The sequence below is a fragment of the Nansenia antarctica genome (assembly GCF_963989245.1).
Source record: "Nansenia antarctica genome assembly, chromosome: 17".
NCBI classification, from domain to species: Eukaryota; Metazoa; Chordata; class Actinopteri; order Argentiniformes; family Microstomatidae; genus Nansenia; species Nansenia antarctica.
The window spans coordinates 4,357,801-4,375,143 of record NC_137687.1 but is presented as its reverse complement, the minus strand read 5'-3'; the positions used below and the strand labels follow the sequence as shown (position 1 = coordinate 4,375,143).

Sequence of the window (17,343 nt, the reverse complement as noted above, 5' to 3'; positions counted from 1 at the left end):
TCATCTGTAAAACATGGTGGAGGCTGTATGAGGGCATGCATGGCTTCCAATGGCACTGGGTCACTAGTGTTTATTGATGATGTGACATAAAACAGATGCAGCCGGATGAATTCTTAGGTGTTAATGGGTATACTGTCTGCTCACATTCAGCCAAATTCTGCAAACTTGATGGACGGTGCTTCACAGTACAGATGGACAATGACCCAAAATATACTGTGAAAGCAACCCAGGAGGTTGCTAAGGCAAAGAAGAGGAATATTCTGCAATGGCCGTGTCAATCATCTGATCTCAACCCAATCGAGCATGCATTTCACTTGCTGAAGACAAAACTGAAGACAAAACTGAAATGAGTTCCAGACTTGAGGCAGTCATTGCCTACAAAGGATCAACAAAGTATTACACATTTGCATTTTATGATTATGGTAATTTGTCCAATTACATTTGAGCCCCTAAAAATAGAGGATTGTATAAAAATATATATTTTAAAAGTATTTAAAAAGTATTTAAAAAAATACAGAAAAAGAAGGATAGTAATAAAATATTTTTTTATTTTTTATCTTTTTGGCAAGAATAGGTCATACATCACAGGTCACATGACACACAGGTCACATGACACACAGGTCACATGACACACAGGTCACATAATAAAACTATTTAAAAAGGGTCTTTCTCTTTTCCAACCATCTGTGTTGTCGTCTATAACCATCTATTGACACAGTAGGCCATCTATAACCAGCTATTACCATATTATGACCATCTATTAAACATGACCGGCGTGAAGGTCTATTACCACCTTTGATAATTTATCCCTGAATCCTACTTTTAGGTATGGCAAATGTGTAAATATTGTACAAATATTACTGTTTTATATTACTGATTTACTGTTTAAGTATAGACATTTTCTTCATGTTTTTTGTATATTGTGATATGTACATTATATAGCAGCTGTACTTTTTTTTTTCTTCAGTTAAAGCCATTTGTGTAACATAACTGAACAAATAAATGACCCCTTTGGCTACAGTTTGAAATTGCACAAATCACTGTTTGTTGCATCGTTATTTGATTCTATCTAGTTATTGTTGGTAATATTTATTTACAAATGCATTCTGAGGAAACAATAAATGATCACTGTCAGCTGTCACTGTTTTGGAGCCATTACTGTGGAGGTGGGATTTCAACATCGTCTTTGGTGTGAGGCTAAGATGTCTCTCTCTGTTGAACTATAGGTGACAGAACATGAATAACACAATACTTAGTATTTTCAGGGAGGGGGTTACAGACAGGGGTCTCCACTGTGATGGAGAAGTCTTGGAGAGGGCAGGCTTTCCCGGGGATGAAGAGTAGCTCAGTCTTGTTACGGTTGAGTTTGAGATGGTGGGCTGACATCCATGTTGAGATGTCAGCGAGACATGCAGAGACACGTGTTGCCACATGTAGGTCAGAGGGGGGGACAGGAAGGACAGGAAGAGCTGAGTGTCATCTGCGTAGCTGTGGTAGGAGAACCCATGTGAGGAGATTACAGAGCCAAGAGACTTGGTGTAGAGGGAGAACAGTAGGGGCCCTAGGACAGAGTCGTGGAGAAGATAGCGACCCGCCAGGTAGGAAGCAAACCAGGAGTGTGCGGTGCCAGAGATGCCCAGTTCTGAGAGGGTGGAGAGAAGGATCTGGTGGTTTACTGTGTCGAAGGCAGCAGACAGGTCCAGGAGAATGAGAACAGAGGAGAGGGAGGAAGCTTGAGCAGAGTGGAGGGCCTCCGTGACAGCAAGGAGAGCAGTCTCAGTGGAGTGCCCGGCCTTGAAGCCGGATTGGTGGCGGTCTAAATGTTCCACCTTCTATCTGAGAGATAGTCAGTCAGTTGTTTAGATGCAAGCAAAGGTAATGGCTTTAAAAAATCAACATAATCATTCAAATTGAAAAATACATACCATTGCAGTTTTTCCAAATTGTTAGGATTTGATCTGGAAACCAAGTAGGCAGAGGTCAGTTCTGTATAAGACACTTCATACACCGTTTTATTAGATACAGTCAAATAAACATTTCTTGGCTCTGCAATTTCTTTCAATCCCTCTCACCTCTGGTCATATATGTTAATAATATCATTATGAACACTCCTCCGAGGGTTGCCAGAACAATCCACGAGGTACAGGGGGTTCCCCTCTCTGCAAGCTTGGGCTGTTGGTCATCTGAGGTCACAGGGAGTACAGGATGGTCACTGACACAGACCTGGGGGCTATTCCATCAATGTCGCTAAAGGAAAATCCAGGCTTAATTTTGATAAATCTCACGAGATTTATCAGAATAAGCCTGGATTTTCCTTTAGCGACATTGATGGAATACCCCCCTGGGTCGAAATAAATACCTACGATACAAGGAAGAAATCTTCCCTTTCGTAGATTCAACCAACACATATACAAAGTATCTGATGACCGTCTGTAAACATTTGTTGTGATGCCGAAAAAATGGAAATGGGAGAAATGATTAGAACCCGAAGTTCCTGTAAAAATGTGTCGTACTTTCCCAGATGGAATATTAAGTTTAACATGGGCTTTAAAGTTCCAGTATGTACATTTTAACTTAATTTTAATTTACTCAATGAATGAGATCACATGATGACGAATGTTCAGTGCAGTATATAATTGGTCCAAACAAAGCGTGTCAATTTTACTTTTGGTTTGTTTACAAGATATTAGAAAATGTAACACATTTAAAATGTTCAGTGTGGCTAACTGGGACAGCAACACTCAAAAGTACCTTCTGCGCCTATAATAGGGGAATCTTTTAGGCATTCACCTCAACTAAACTGCAGTACCACCGTTTGGCCACAGGCTTCAGGGGCTTCAAACTCTCTCCCCAAGAGGCTTCTTTGCTTCCATCTGCAGCCTTGATCAGCTTGATCACAGGACAGTATAACTGTCAACTGCCAACTGTCAACTGTCAACCTCTATCCATCATGGTCTTACCATCGCATCTCTCCGTCACCGTGGTGGAGGCGTTGGTGAACAATTTGGTGGCAGTGCAGGTGAAGGTGACGTCTCTGTTAGGGGTGTATGATATCCACAGGTCTGAGGTCTGGTCGCTGGTCAGCCCCGACCAGAAGTGTCCGTCTACCAAAGACGTGGGTCCCCAGGAGAGATTGACGTTCCTCATCTGTGTGATGCACTGCAGAGCGATCACACAGTGACCGTCCTTCAACACACTGAAGAACTTCTGGACGGTGGGTTTGTCGGGACGTTCTGTATTATGAATAGACACAGGAGATGTTTTCATTAATAGGTAACTGTGGATAATGGACATTCTTGCCCAAAATGTCTGGGGGTAGTGATATGGATATAGAGAAATTGGGGATAATTATGTATGTAGTACATGTAATGGATTTTTTCATCTTATAAATGTTTTAACATTATATGTATTGTATGTATTCCTGTGGTATTAATTTTCACACAGAATGTGACAGTATGTTTCCATGAGGTGGGTTCCCGTGGGATTGTTGTGAGTCTGACTGTCCTGTTTGTGAACACAGAGCTGTTTGGGCCTTGTGTTCATAAACAGTTCGTTTAGGACTCGCTGTCGGTCCCACGGGAATTTACTCCCTGTTCTCAGACTCGTTATCAATGTTATGACTATGTTGACAATATATCAATTGTACTATGTGAGAATTTTGTGTCAGTCATTCAAGCTTCCCATTGAGAAGTTGACTGTCCGCTCTAGAGCTGTAAAAGATAATTTTCTTCAATAAATACTACACCTAGATTTAAAGCAAGTTCCTATCTTGAGTCTCATTCATAATCCACGACATACCTCAAATTGAGAGTTACAGTTATGTAGTGCATCTACTTCAGTGGGATCCTTACCTCTCAGAGTGAGCTTGATCTTGTGACTCACAAGCTCCTCCATGTTGTTTGTGATGTCCACGGAGTAAACAAGAGCATCCTCTGTTCTCAACCCGTCGATCTGTAAGTCACCAGTAGTGGTGTTGAGTCGTAGTCGATCCGAAAACTGGTGGAAACGTTTGGTTTTTTCATGTCCATTGCGAAAAGTCGCAATAAAGGTGCTGTTACTAAATATAGACCATTCAATCCTGGTGATGGTCCAGGAGCTGTTCACCCCAGAGTGTAGAGTGATGGACTGTCCCACATAACCAGTGACTTCAATCTCCTCTCCTCCCGCGCCTGAAAGATATTCATAGATACGTAAATGGTAAATGGACTGACTTATATAGCGCCTTCATCCAAAGCACTTTACAACGGCCTCTCATTCACCCATTCACACACACATTCACACACCAATGGTGGCAAGCTACCATGCAAGGTGCCGGCCCACTCACTGGGAGCAATTTGGGGTTCAGTGTCTTGCCCAAGGACACTTCGACATGTGGCCAGCCGGGGCTCGATCCGCCGATCTGCCAACCTTGCGATCGTTAGACGGCGGCTCTACCTCCTGCGCCACAGCCGCTCCTCAGATACAGTACCATAGCTGTTCTGCTGGCTTTAACGTTTACATTACAAATAACAAAATCATCAGCAGCAGCAGCAGCACATCCACCACCACTATCACCATCTTAATTTCATCATCATCATCATCATCATCATCATCATCATCATCATCATCACCACCACCACCACCATCATCATCATCATCACCACCACCACCATCATCATCATCATCATCATCATCATCATCACCACCACCACCATCATCATCATCATCACCATCATCATCATCATCATTTTCATAATCAGCAACACCAAATATGAAACAAAGAATGCATTTAACAATAGATATATTCTCATGCACTCTAGACAAGCTACAGATAGTAGGCCTAATCAACGTTTATAATAAAAGCCGTTTGATGGTATGGTATCAACACAATATTAATACAGATGTTGATATGGTTGTAACATTTATTGTAATAGAACTTAATCATTTCAATTATGGTGTGAGTCATTTGTCACGAGAGAGCATGATAAGTGAGTCATAAACAGTCATACTAAAAATATTGTAACTTCCCACTACACAACTCATCTATGACTTTCTTTCAAGTAATTTTTTCTGAGTGGGGCAGTCCCACTCATATTTTTCATTTTTATTTGACAGAATCGAACCGGGGACCCTGTGGTTATATGGTCAACGCTTACGCTTACGCAACGCTACGCCACCTAAGCACCCCCATCTATGACTTTCTGTCTATCCAATCTTATCTGAATGTTAACACACATATCAATAAATGTAGGTAGTTAACACTCTCATGTGTGATAAAGAGAACTAGACTCTGAATGTAAGTTTTCATTCAGCTTTTGAGACACAAAATATTATTTTACATGAACATGATCTATGGCTTTCTGTCTATCCAATCTTATCAGTAGATATTTGTTTAAATGTTTTTCGTTTTTAAAACAAATCTTATGCAATATCAACTGCAATATTGACAATTTAAAAGATCCACCATTCGGCTACTGTGCATATGTAAGTATATCTTTATGTATTAGCTTGATGTGAAGGGAATCATGAAAGAGTACATTTTCAGAAGTCAACAAAAATAGGAACATTTAGGATCTAAACGTTATTCTTTTGAGTTGGTCTGTACATCGTTGCCATTTCTGTTGGCTTCTGAAAATGTACTCTTTCATGATTTCCTTCACATCAAGCTAATACAACAATCAAGATATACCTACACAGTAGCAAGTGTCTTCTATACAGACCAACTCAAAAGAATAACATTTAGGTCCTACCTTGTGAGACAGCTATAAGGAAGAGCAAGAGTAAACGTTTCATATTCAATATATAACCTCTGAAAAACACATAAAATACACACGTCCTAACTAGCTCTAACTTCTAACTATGTCTCAAATGAACTGCTGTGTGATTTCAATTCTTCTTTTGACACTTTTGACACTCCCACATGACACTTACTTCCCTTTCTGCCCTTTCTACCACGACTACTGTCTGCTATCACTAGTACCATGACTACCACTACATGGCCATCAGGACTGAGCACTAACAATTTTACATGTGGTCTCAAGCATTGCCTACCCCCATGAAGCTACTGATATAATGCACACACACACACACACACACACACACACACACACACACACACACACACTCATGCACAATCTCACATCCCACATAAAACCACAACCTTTCACTCTGCTGTGGAAATTGTTCAGTTTGAGGTTAAAAAACGTGTCTCTATTGAGAATTTCCCAGAAGCGTCATTCGTGCACTATGAGACCACCAAGTTAACCGGCTACCAGAGAAATATATATATATAGAGATTGTGCATGAGCATCCTCACCTACTACATCTGCGTGTGGTTCTCCAGCTGCACAGCCGCAGAGAGGAAAGTGCTACAGAGAGTCGTGAGATCGGCCCAGAAGATCATCGGCGCCCCCCTCCCCTCTCTGGAAGAGCTGTACAACACACGCTGCCTCAGGAAGGCCTCCAAGATCTCCAGAGACCCATCCCACCCTGGGAACGAACACTTTGTTCGGCTGCCCTCGGGCAGGCGGTTCAGGACCATGTCCGCAAGGACAAATAGACTGAAGCTCAGCTTCTACCCCAGGGCCATTCAGGCCCTGAACACAGCAAAGACCTAGGTTCATAGGCCCTGGACAATCTAGAAAATGTGATGGCAGCTACTAGATTGTAATCAAGTGCAATACTGAAACACACCTGTGAACATTTCAAACCTGCAAACTGCGACACTTTAAATGAATGTGCAATAACACTATGTGCAATATGACAACCCTCGGGTACATAAGGTTCAGAGATAGGAAATGTTAGGATATTTATAGCATAGCATAGAGTACAGCACAGTGTTTTATTTGTATAGTATAGTATAGTGGATAGTGTACATAGCCTTTATTTATGTAAACCAGCTCTTTTCCCTTCTTGTTTTTAGTATTTTTTTCCTAGCACCAGGGGAGCCCCCCCTCCCAAATTTCGTTGTTTGGTACCTGTACTATATTAATGACAATAAAGACCATTCATTCATTCATTCATATATACTATGTAGATGTCATGACGTGAACCCCCTCCCCTGATGTGACCTAGCCTGACCTAGCCTCTTCCTCTTCCCTGTCCTCACTAGAAACACTGTTGTAAAGTTGTAAAGTTGTAAAAAAAGACATACAACAGTTGAAGAAGTCGGAACTCGAAAGTTGAAGTTATTAAAAACTCTTAAACTTTTTTTAACCACTCCATAGATTTCATGTCAACAAGCTATAGTTTGGACAAGTCAGTTAGGATCTACTTTGCACATGAGACAAGTAATATTTCAGACAAGTAATATTTCCAACAATTATTTACAGACATTATTTCACATATAATTTGCTATATCATAATTCCAGTGGGTCAGAATTGTATAATGTTACGGTACATGTGGGAAAACTAGGGTTAGGGTTAGGTGCTAGGGTGCTAGGGTTAAGGTTAGGGATAGGGATAGGATTAGGGTTAGACATGCCAGCATGTACCAAGTCGACGTAGCACCTAACCCTAACCCTAGTTTTCCCACATGTACCGTATTCCCACATGTACCGTAACATATACACTAAATTGACTGTGCCTTTAAATCATCCAGAAAATGATGTGAAGGCTTTAGAAGCATCTGATAGGCTAATTGACATAATTTGAGTCATTTGGAGGTGTGACTGTGGATGTACTTTAAAGCCTACCTTCAAACTCAGTGCCTCTTTACTTGATATCATGGGAAAATCAACAGAAATCAGCCAAAACGTCAGAAAAAAAGGGGACCTCCCCAAGTCTGGTTGATCCTTGGTAGCAATTTCCAAAAACCTGAAGGTACCACGTCCATCTATAGAAACAAGAGCACGCAAGTATAAACACCATGGCAACACGCAGCCCTCATACCGCTCAGGAAGGAGACACCCAAGAGATGAACAAAGTACTTTGGTGTGAAAAGTGTCAATCAATCCTAGGACACCAGAGGGTTCCAAAGGACCGTGTGAAGATGCTGGAGGAAAACAGGTACAAAAGTATCTACATGTATATCCACAGTAAAACGAGTCCTATGTTGGCATAACCTGAAAAGCCACTCAGCAAGGAAGAAGCCACTGCTCCAAAACCTACATTTAAAAAAAAGCCAGACTACGGTTTGCAACAACTGCACATGGGGACAAAGATCTTACTTTTTTACAGCAATGTCCTCTGGTCTGATGAAACACATTTTAAATACTGTTTGGCCATAATGACCATTGTTATGTTTGGAGGAAAAAGGGGGCAGGTTTGCAAGCCGAAGAGAAGAACACCATCCCAACTGTGAAGCACGGGGGGGGCAGCATCATGTTGTGGGGGGGGGGGGGGGGCAGCGTCATGTTGTGGGGGGGGGGGGGGGGGCAGCGTCATGTTGTGGGGGGGGGGGGGGGGGGGGCAGCGTCATGTTGTGGGGGGGGGGGGGGGGGGGGCAGCGTCATGTTGTGGGGGGCTTCACAAAATATTGAATCATGAGGAAGGAAAATGATGTGGATTGAAGCAACGTCTCAAGACAAATGGGTCTTCCAAATGGACAATGACCCCCCAAGCATTCTTCGAAAGTTGTGGCAAAATAGCTTAAGGACAACAAAGTCGAGGTAATTGGAGTGGCCATCACAAAGCCCTGACCTGAATCCTATCTATTCGGTTGTTAAGTCTGACGTCACGCGTGACGTTTAGCAATTTCCGGGTCCAAACCAAAAATTCCCTGCACTGCAGTACCAGTGTACTACAGCGGTAGAATGACAGTTCAATCGGGGACACACTGGGACACCTCTACACATCGGTGGAGACGTGCTACAAGATGGTGTTGTAGTGAGAATATGAATATGAATATGAGACACATGTGAGACAACCTCCCCCTTCCCAACCCCCAGCTGCGGTGGGGAAACTTTGACACATGTGATCATGTGACTGCACAGCCAGAATAAGTTAACACTCTCATGTCTGATAAAGGGAACCAGACTCTGAATGTAAGTTCAGCTTTTGAGTCATAAAAATATTATTTTAAATGAACGCCTATTCAAAGCATGACAGACATGACGCAACATGTGATGTGTGACCATGTTAAACCATGTTAGACTGACTCCAGCCAGAATCATCATTCTTGCACTACAAGACCTCTCTCTCTTAGAGAGATTTGGTTTAGTTTAGTATAGAGGGAGAAAGAGAGAGAGAGAGAGGGAGAGAGAGGGAGAGAGAGGGAGAGAGGGGGAGAGAGAGAGAGAGAAAGAGAGAGAGAGAGAGGGGGAGAGAGAGAGAGAGAGGGAGAGAGAGAGGGAGAGAGAGAGAAAGAGAGGGAGAGAGAGAGAGAGAAAGAGAGAGAGAGAGAGAGGGAGAGAGGGAGAGAGAGAGGGAGAGAGTGAGAGAGAGAGAGAGAGGGAGAGAGAGAGGGAGAGAGAGAGAGAAGAGAGGGAGAGAGAGAGAGAAGAGAGGGAGAGAGAGAGAGAGAGAAGAGAGGAGAAATCAAAGTCACAAACTACTACTTGAGGAGAAATCATTTATTAAAAAGTTTGTAACAATTTAGTCCTAAAATTATCAAATATGAAAACATTTTTCACATCATAACAGCGATCTACAAATTACTTTACAACACTCTGCTCTTCAAAAAAAAAAGATTAGGGGCTTAGCTTCACTTCAATACATGAAATGAAAATACAAAATATCAATAGAAATGCTGCAAAAATTAAACTTTACAAAACGTCTTAATAACTATGTGCACGCAACAGGATTTAAGTTGAAATAAGTGTTTATGAACACCTGACATGAAAACTACTATACTTAAAGTATGTAAAAAAAAACATCTCAGCCCATTGTCTTATAAACATACACATATAAAAAAAGTAATAATCCACCTATATACAACACGGAAGACTAAAGTACCGCTAAGCTGCAAAAAAGCACACCATTGTTGTACTATGCGCTGGAACAATTGACAACCTTCACTCCTTTTAACATCTCGTGAGCTTAGAATTATAAGGTTCTATCTCCGTTTAGGGTAGTTCAGAGATAGAGTTTTTACATTCCATTATGTTTTGTGAGATGGAACCTTTGTATTTTATTAATTACTAACTAAAAAAATGTCAACATTTTTAAAATAACACCACACAGGCATTAATAAACACCTAATGGATCAGATTATGTAAAAAACTCAATTTTGACAAAAATGGAGATAGAACCTTATAATTCTAACGTCACGATCTCAGATATTAGTCATCAGACACCAGTGTTTTCTTGGCACACACTCAAATTAACCAGTACAATAAAAAAATGTGTATGTTTTGACATAGTCATGGCTTCAGAGCAGTACAACGGTGGTCATGTGGTACTAATCTAATTAGATATTATAACTCTGTGATGTAATACGCACGACTGTCACTGGAATGTCGGGTGATTTGGCACAAACATCTGAAGGCAGAGTCACAGATTATGGATAGTGGTTCATTCAGTCCATCCTATGTACTCGATACCAGTTCCATTTTCTTCATTATAAAACCAACACTGGAATCACACCAAAAGAGTTCCAACACAATATGCATTTACTTACAGTCACTAAATATATCAAAACATTTTTTTATTATTATTATTATTATTATTATAAAAACAGCTGCTCAGTGTTTCACTTTAACATTCGTCAGCTGTCTATATACGAATCTCCTTCCCCCGGACGATTTAACAGGTTTTGTCCAATAGAAAGGGATCCACCTGGAAGCAGGAAGCAGTCCAACTATTGGCCTATATGGTAGTACTCCAATCACCTTGATGTGTAGTCATTTGGAACTTTTTACAAGCACACAAAGTCAATCCTTTTTATAATAATAGTCCATAGGTTTTTAGATCCTATTCACATTTTTTGCTTTCATGAATGAAGCTGACGTGACGTCCACCTAAACGTGATGATTTGCATGTACATTCCAACTGACCGTTTCAGAATGTTCTACAGTTATTGCCAAGAATTTTAAAAAAAACATACGGGTCCCGAGGGGGCTACAACAGACGTTTTCACACAGTCAAATACAGAACGAAATACACATACGTCCCTTAAGCCCTGGCAGACACCGTTTCTACCACCCAGAGATAGTCTTTAACAGTGTGATGCTTCAAATTGGAGAGGTATTATTCTGCTGGACCATGGAATGCATCCAATCCATGCAAAGTATTAGGTTTTCTCATCCAGTAAGTACCGGTAGTTACTCATTGCGCTAAGCATGTTTGGTACATCTGAATTGTAGTAGTTATCACATAGTTCTAGGCAGGGGACAGTAAATACTACTCAGAGTAATAGCGTGTTGAAGTATGATAATTAGCGATTACTCTGCACAGTAATCAGCACAGTATCGAGCTACATGGTTTCAACACACTTAGGTCAAGATGAGCATTGTGGGAATAGTCAGTTCACAGAAGTGTCTGACTAGTCATTCTAAAAACAGGAACAGAGCTTTGAATAAAGTCGAAACCTCAGTCCCTCTTTCATTTTCTTTTTCCATCCCTCCCCATGCTCTCTCTCTCTCCCTCTCTCTCTCTCTCTCTCTCTCTCTCTCTCTCTCCGTCATAGTGTTTTTTCTTTCCTTCTACACAGAGGTCTCTGACTGGAGCCTCATGACAAACTTGTGGCTCTTGGGGTCGATAAACTCCTCCCCCAGGTGGAGGAAAGGGAGGGGCGTCACCGTGACGACCAGAGAGAAGTCGAGGCGACGCAGGGAGAAAACCAGACCCTGACGCAGGCCCGACGTCACAGGCTCCTCACTCACCAGCGTCCACTGACGCCCCCTGCCGGTCTCACGCTGGTACTGCAGGGTAGGGCCTGTGTTGAGATATCGCTCGAGGAAAGCCTGAGAGACAGTGAAAGAGAGAGAGAGAGAGAGAGAGAGAGAGAGAAGAGGGCAGGTGAGAATCAGATGGGGTGAGGGTGTGATCTCTTGTGAAGTTCCTCCTTTAAAGTAGGCATGTAGGCAAAATATATTTTAAAATATATCAATATTTATTTGTGGTGAGCAGAGTTCTACTTCTCTGTACAGTAGGTAATGAGTGGATGTGTCAGGCCTATGGTAGGACAGACTCGTCGTATTTTAGGGTGGCCTTGGGGTTACTGTGACTTCATCAAGGGTCATGTCATCTACAGCGAGGGAAATAAGTATTTGATGCCCTGTCGATTTTTTGTAAGTTTGCTCAATGACAAAGAAATGAACGGTCAAATGTTCAGACTTTTATTCAGAAAAATGTAAATAAATGTCAACGTTGTTGAAAATCAATGACACACTCACTAGGCAAGCCAAAATATTGCAATGCAATGGATTCGGTGAGTAAATCCCCACTACCCTAGTTAACTATAATACAGCACTACTTAACATTGTTAGCAGGCTCACAAAACAAGATGTGTTAAATGACTAGTGGGTCATGTGTCATTGATTTTCAACAATGTTGACATTTACTTCCATTTCCTGAATCGGCTGCTGACTTGTTCTCGGTTTCACCAGCTACTGTCACATATGCCTATGAAGTCGTGACGTTAGAATTATAAGGTTCTATCTCCATTTCTGGTCAAAATTGAGTTTTTTACATAATCTGATCCATTATTAATTATTAATGCCTGTGTGGTGTTATTTTTAAAAAGTTGACATTTTTGAGTTAGTAATTAATAAAATACAAAGGTTCCATCTCACAGAACATAATGGAATGTAAAAACTTTGACGCTCAATATCTCTGAACTGCCCTAGACGGAGATAGAACCTTGTAATTCTAAGCTCACATACGCCTATGAAGTGACGGACTCACCTTAGGGGTCATGTGACAGACTCACCGTAGGGGTCATGTGACAGACTCACCTTGGGGGTCATGTTGTGTGTGATGCAGAACTGCAGGTGGTTGATGATGCTCTCCATGCTGTGATAGGGCTGCTGCCGGGTGGTCCTCAGGAACTTCTGCATGGCTCTGGCCATGGGGGCGAAGATGGCCTGGGCCGCCTCCCGGGGGTCCATCACCTCCCGGGGGTGTTTGGGTGACGACGCCGCCGGCTCGTCGTCCTGGAGACGCTTGATGTGGGTGAACGCCTCCTCTACTGCCACCACTAGCCTGGGAGGAGCAGGTACGTACGGAGTAGGAACATCGTATTAACAAGGTATCTATATGTTACGGTACATGTGGGAATGGGAATACGGTACATGTGGGAAAACTAGGGTTAGGGTTAGGTGCTAGGGTGACTTAGGTGCTAGGGTAACCCTAACCCAGACCTGGGCATTGTACGGCCCCCGGGCCGCATGCGGCCCTATGGCTGTCCCTGGCCGGTGTGTGAGGTAAAAAAGTTTTTTTCATAATAATAGAAATAACATGATCCGACGTAGAGCTACGATCGTTTCCACGGTCAAATTGACTCAAGTTGAAATTGTATAAATCACTACGTTGACGTGGTTTTCTACGTACGACATGGGTAAGATCAAAATTTGATCCAAAGTACTTTCTATAAATGAGGCCCCTGATCACAAATATTATTCTGATTACAGTTTATACTGACTGGAAACAATATGATGATTGGAAATGATAGTTAAGGAGAGCGTATCTGTAAAACCACATGTTAGAAACAGACCAGCCTGTAAACGGTTAACTCTGTTCCAGGGAGGAGAGCTGTACTGGGAGGGGAGGAGCATCTCAACGTCAGTTTGCTGAAATGAAACTAAACTGTGTAGAGACATAAAGTGTATCGTGGACGAGAGCAGACTCTCTCAAACTTGTTAGATATCGTCCTCAAACACGCATCTATCACACATACAGTAGAAAGGACAGAGACATCTATCACACATACAGTATAAAGGACAGAGACAGCGTCCACACTCTCACAGAATCACAGACAGGTGAGTTGAGAGACTTACAATGACATGTCAAGATAAACTATTGTGTAGTCTCTACCAGTTTGGTTTATAGACAGTTCAGCATGTAAAACGTATTGATTTGTTTGAAGGACCATTTTCTATGTGATGTAGAATAATGTTATAATTATTAGTTGCTGTATAATCCCATAAGACAGTCTTGACAGGTCCATAGCTGAAACTATCGAGATCTGATTGATTCCAGGAAATGCTTTATGGTGTCACCTCTGGTCTCTCTAGATATGGCCTCCTCCAGCAGTCTCCTGTCTGAGGAGCAGTTCCTGTGTTCCATCTGTCTGGATGTGTTCACTGACCCTGTCTCTACTCCATGTGGACACAACTTCTGCACGGCCTGTATCAGAGGATACTGGGACACCAGTGAATTGTGTCAGTGTCCGTTGTGTAAGGAAATGTTCTATAGAAGACCTCAGCTTCGCGTCAACACAACGTTTAGAGAGGTCGTAGAGAATTTCAAGACAATGACAGTCAGGGCTGAAGATGTGTCCCCTGTCGAACCTGGACAAGTGCCTTGTGACATCTGCACTGGGACGAAGCTCAAGGCTCTGAAGTCCTGCCTGGTGTGTCAGACCTCTTACTGTGAGACTCACCTGGAGCCACATCAGAGGGTCGCAGCCTTAAAGAGACACAAGCTGATCGACCCTGTGGAGAACCTGGAAGACAGGATGTGTAAGAAGCACGACAGACTCCTGGAGCTGTTCTGTAGGAGTGATGAAATGTGTGTGTGTCAGTTCTGCACTGAGACAGACCACAAGACTCATGACACCGTCCCCATAGAGGAGGAGTATGGAGAGAGGAAGGCTCAGCTGGGGAAGACAGAGGCAGATGTTCAGCAGATGATCCAGGAGCGACTGCAGAAGGTTTCAGAGATCAAACACTCAGTAGATCTTAGTAAGAAAGATGCACAGAGAGAGAAAGCAGACAGCGTACAGGTCTTCACTGCTCTGGTGGACTCCATGAAGAGAAGCCAGGCTGAGCTCCTTGACGTGATCGAGGAGAAGCAGAAAGCAGCAGAGAGGCGGGCTGAAGGGCTGATTGAAGAGCTGGAGCAGGAAATCACTGAGCTACAGAGGAGAAGCACTGAGCTGGAGCAGCTCTCACACACTGAGGACCACCTCCACCTCCTCCAGAGCTTCCCTTCCCTGTCCACCCCTCCACACACCAAGGACTGGTCTGAGGTCAGGGTTCACAGTGATCTCTATGTGGGGACTGTGAGGAGAGCTGTGTCTCAGCTGGAGGAGACACTTACAAGCGAAGTGAAGAAGTTGTGCGATGTTGAGCTGAAGATGATTCAGCAGTATGCAGTGGACGTGACTCTGGACCCTGATACAGCACATCCAGAACTCATTCTGTCTGAGGATGGGAAACAAGTTAGACATGGAGACACAAGAAAGAATCTCCCTGATAACAAAGAGAGGTTTTCCCTGTGTCCCTGTGTTTTAGGAAAGGAGGGTTTCTTCTCAGGGAGGGTTTACTATGAAGTGGAGGTGAAGGAGAAGACTGACTGGGATGTAGGAGTGGCCAGAGAGTCCATCAACAGGAAGGGGGAGATCTCACTGAGCCCTGAGGATGGATACTGGACTGTAGTGTTGAGAAATGGAAATGAGTATGAGGCACTCGATGACCCCTGGGTCCCCCTGTCCCTGAGAGAGAAGCCCCAGAAGGTGGGGGTGTATGTGGATTATGAGGAGGGCCAGGTCTCCTTTTATGATGTGGAGGCCAGGTCTCTGATCTACTCTTTCACTGGGTGCACCTTCACTGAGAAACTCTATCCATACTTCAGCCCTGGCCTGAATAAGGGTGGTGAAAATTCTGCCCCTCTGATCATCTCTCCTGTCAATCACGCTGACTGACCAAGCAGTAAAATAAGCATTTAGATTCAACTTTATCTGTTGTCACTCATTAGGAAAGATTATGGTATATTTCCCCACACAGAGTAATTTCTGACCTGGTTATGGTTTGTTATCATATAGTTTGTGCTCTCAGTGTGTCTGCTAGATGGTGAATATGCAGCAGCAATGTCAGATACAGCCCAGCCTCTCCAGCCTCATAAGAACATATGACTCTACATACATGTTTGACTTCTCTGGGTGTTCAAATTAATATAAAGCAGATGGTCTCATACTGTATTTTCATTATTAGCTAGTTGTTATTGTAATGTATAAATATTTGGAGGATTTTGAGTATAATGAATACTGGGTGTGTACAGAGTGAAATTGGGGATGTTCAGACAATTAAATTTATTTGGATTGATCAGATCCATTGATCACATTAATAATCAGTCTAGTCCAGGTCCCAGAGCTTTAGAATGGTGGTGGTGAGGTAGTAGACTGGCTGTCTGGCTTATTAAAACACAAACACAAGTTGTCCCTCAGTCTCTGCATGTGTGTGACGTAATTACATTTAACAGAATGTACGTTTGATAATAATGTTATTGATTTAATGGCTTGCAAAGGGAATCGGATATGATTGAACAGTTTAATAAGGGTGACTGTGATTGTAATATCATACACATTTCTGTACATGATGTTATAAGTTTGTCTACTGGTTCAGCCTACTGGTCCGGCCCTCCACAATAGTCCTGGTTTCTCATGTGGCCCATTGTGAAAATTAGTTGCCCACCCCTGCCCTAACCGTAGCACCCTAGCACCTAACCCTAACCCTAGTTTTCCCACATGTACCATATTCCCACATGTACCGTAACATATCCACTGGTAGTGTTACATAGTCATTCATTCTCATTTTATACACCCAAATTGTGGAATGCACTGCCAGTTTACATTAGGGATGCAACCTCAGCAAATTATGTTCAAGTCAAGACTAAAAACCCATCTTTTTAATATTGCCTTTAAATGACAAAGTAATTAAATTATGATTACATAATGATTGGAGCACTTTGAGCTGCAATGTTTGCAGGAAAAGCGCTATACAAATAAAAAGTTATTATTATTATTATTATTATTATTATTTACATGTCATAGTCACATAGACATTTACATGTAGTCATTGTTTTTGCTATTGTATAGTAATGGACTTTGGCTGTTTTTGTTTTTACACAAGTGGAAGACGAAATTGGTCAACTGAATTGTTTTTCTCATATCAAATGACCCTGTGTGTGCGTGTGTGTGTGTGTGTGTGCGTGTGTGTGTGTGTGTGTGTGTGTTTCCTCACCTGGCCTTGCGTTTGCGGACCCTGCGGTCCATCTCAGCCTCCTCGTAGTAGAACTCGTTGTGGGAGTTGTCTCGTCTCCTGGCCGCCGCGGCGATCATGGCTCTGGACTGACCTGTCGAGTTATTGGTGCTGTTTTCTAGAAAGAGAGAAAGAGAGGAAGAGAGGAAGAAAGACATTGAATCAAACACCTGCCTGGTCATTAGAGGAACGTTGAGGAGGAGAGGAAAGGGTAGAGGAAAGAGGATGAGAGGAGGAGAGGAAAGGGTAGAGGGTGAGGGATGAGAGGAGAAGAGGAAAGCAT

The 17,343-nt window shown here is 42.5% G+C and overlaps 2 protein-coding genes across 3 annotated transcripts in view; one reads left to right on the top strand and one right to left on the bottom strand.

Annotated features, from left to right (window-relative positions):
* Positions 1-11,561: 11,561 nt before the first annotated feature.
* The window catches only part of LOC308172555 (vang-like protein 2), a gene marked incomplete at both ends in the record, with an annotated part of 9,943 nt that continues 4,161 nt past the window's right edge, over positions 11,562-17,343 (bottom strand). For both annotated transcript variants that reach the window (XM_080547458.1, XM_080547457.1), the window contains 3 exons: positions 11,562-11,822; positions 12,816-13,062; positions 17,043-17,178. In XM_080547458.1, coding sequence (XP_080403584.1) covers positions 11,562-11,822; positions 12,816-13,062; positions 17,043-17,178 — 644 coding nt within the window. The remainder of the gene's footprint in view (positions 11,823-12,815; positions 13,063-17,042; positions 17,179-17,343) is intronic.
* LOC308172554 (E3 ubiquitin-protein ligase TRIM21-like) lies at positions 14,069-15,724 on the top strand (the record flags this gene model as incomplete). The annotated part of the gene is made up of 1 exon (XM_080547456.1): positions 14,069-15,724. One exon carries the CDS (start codon positions 14,069-14,071, stop codon positions 15,722-15,724), a length of 1,656 nt encoding a protein of 551 aa, XP_080403582.1.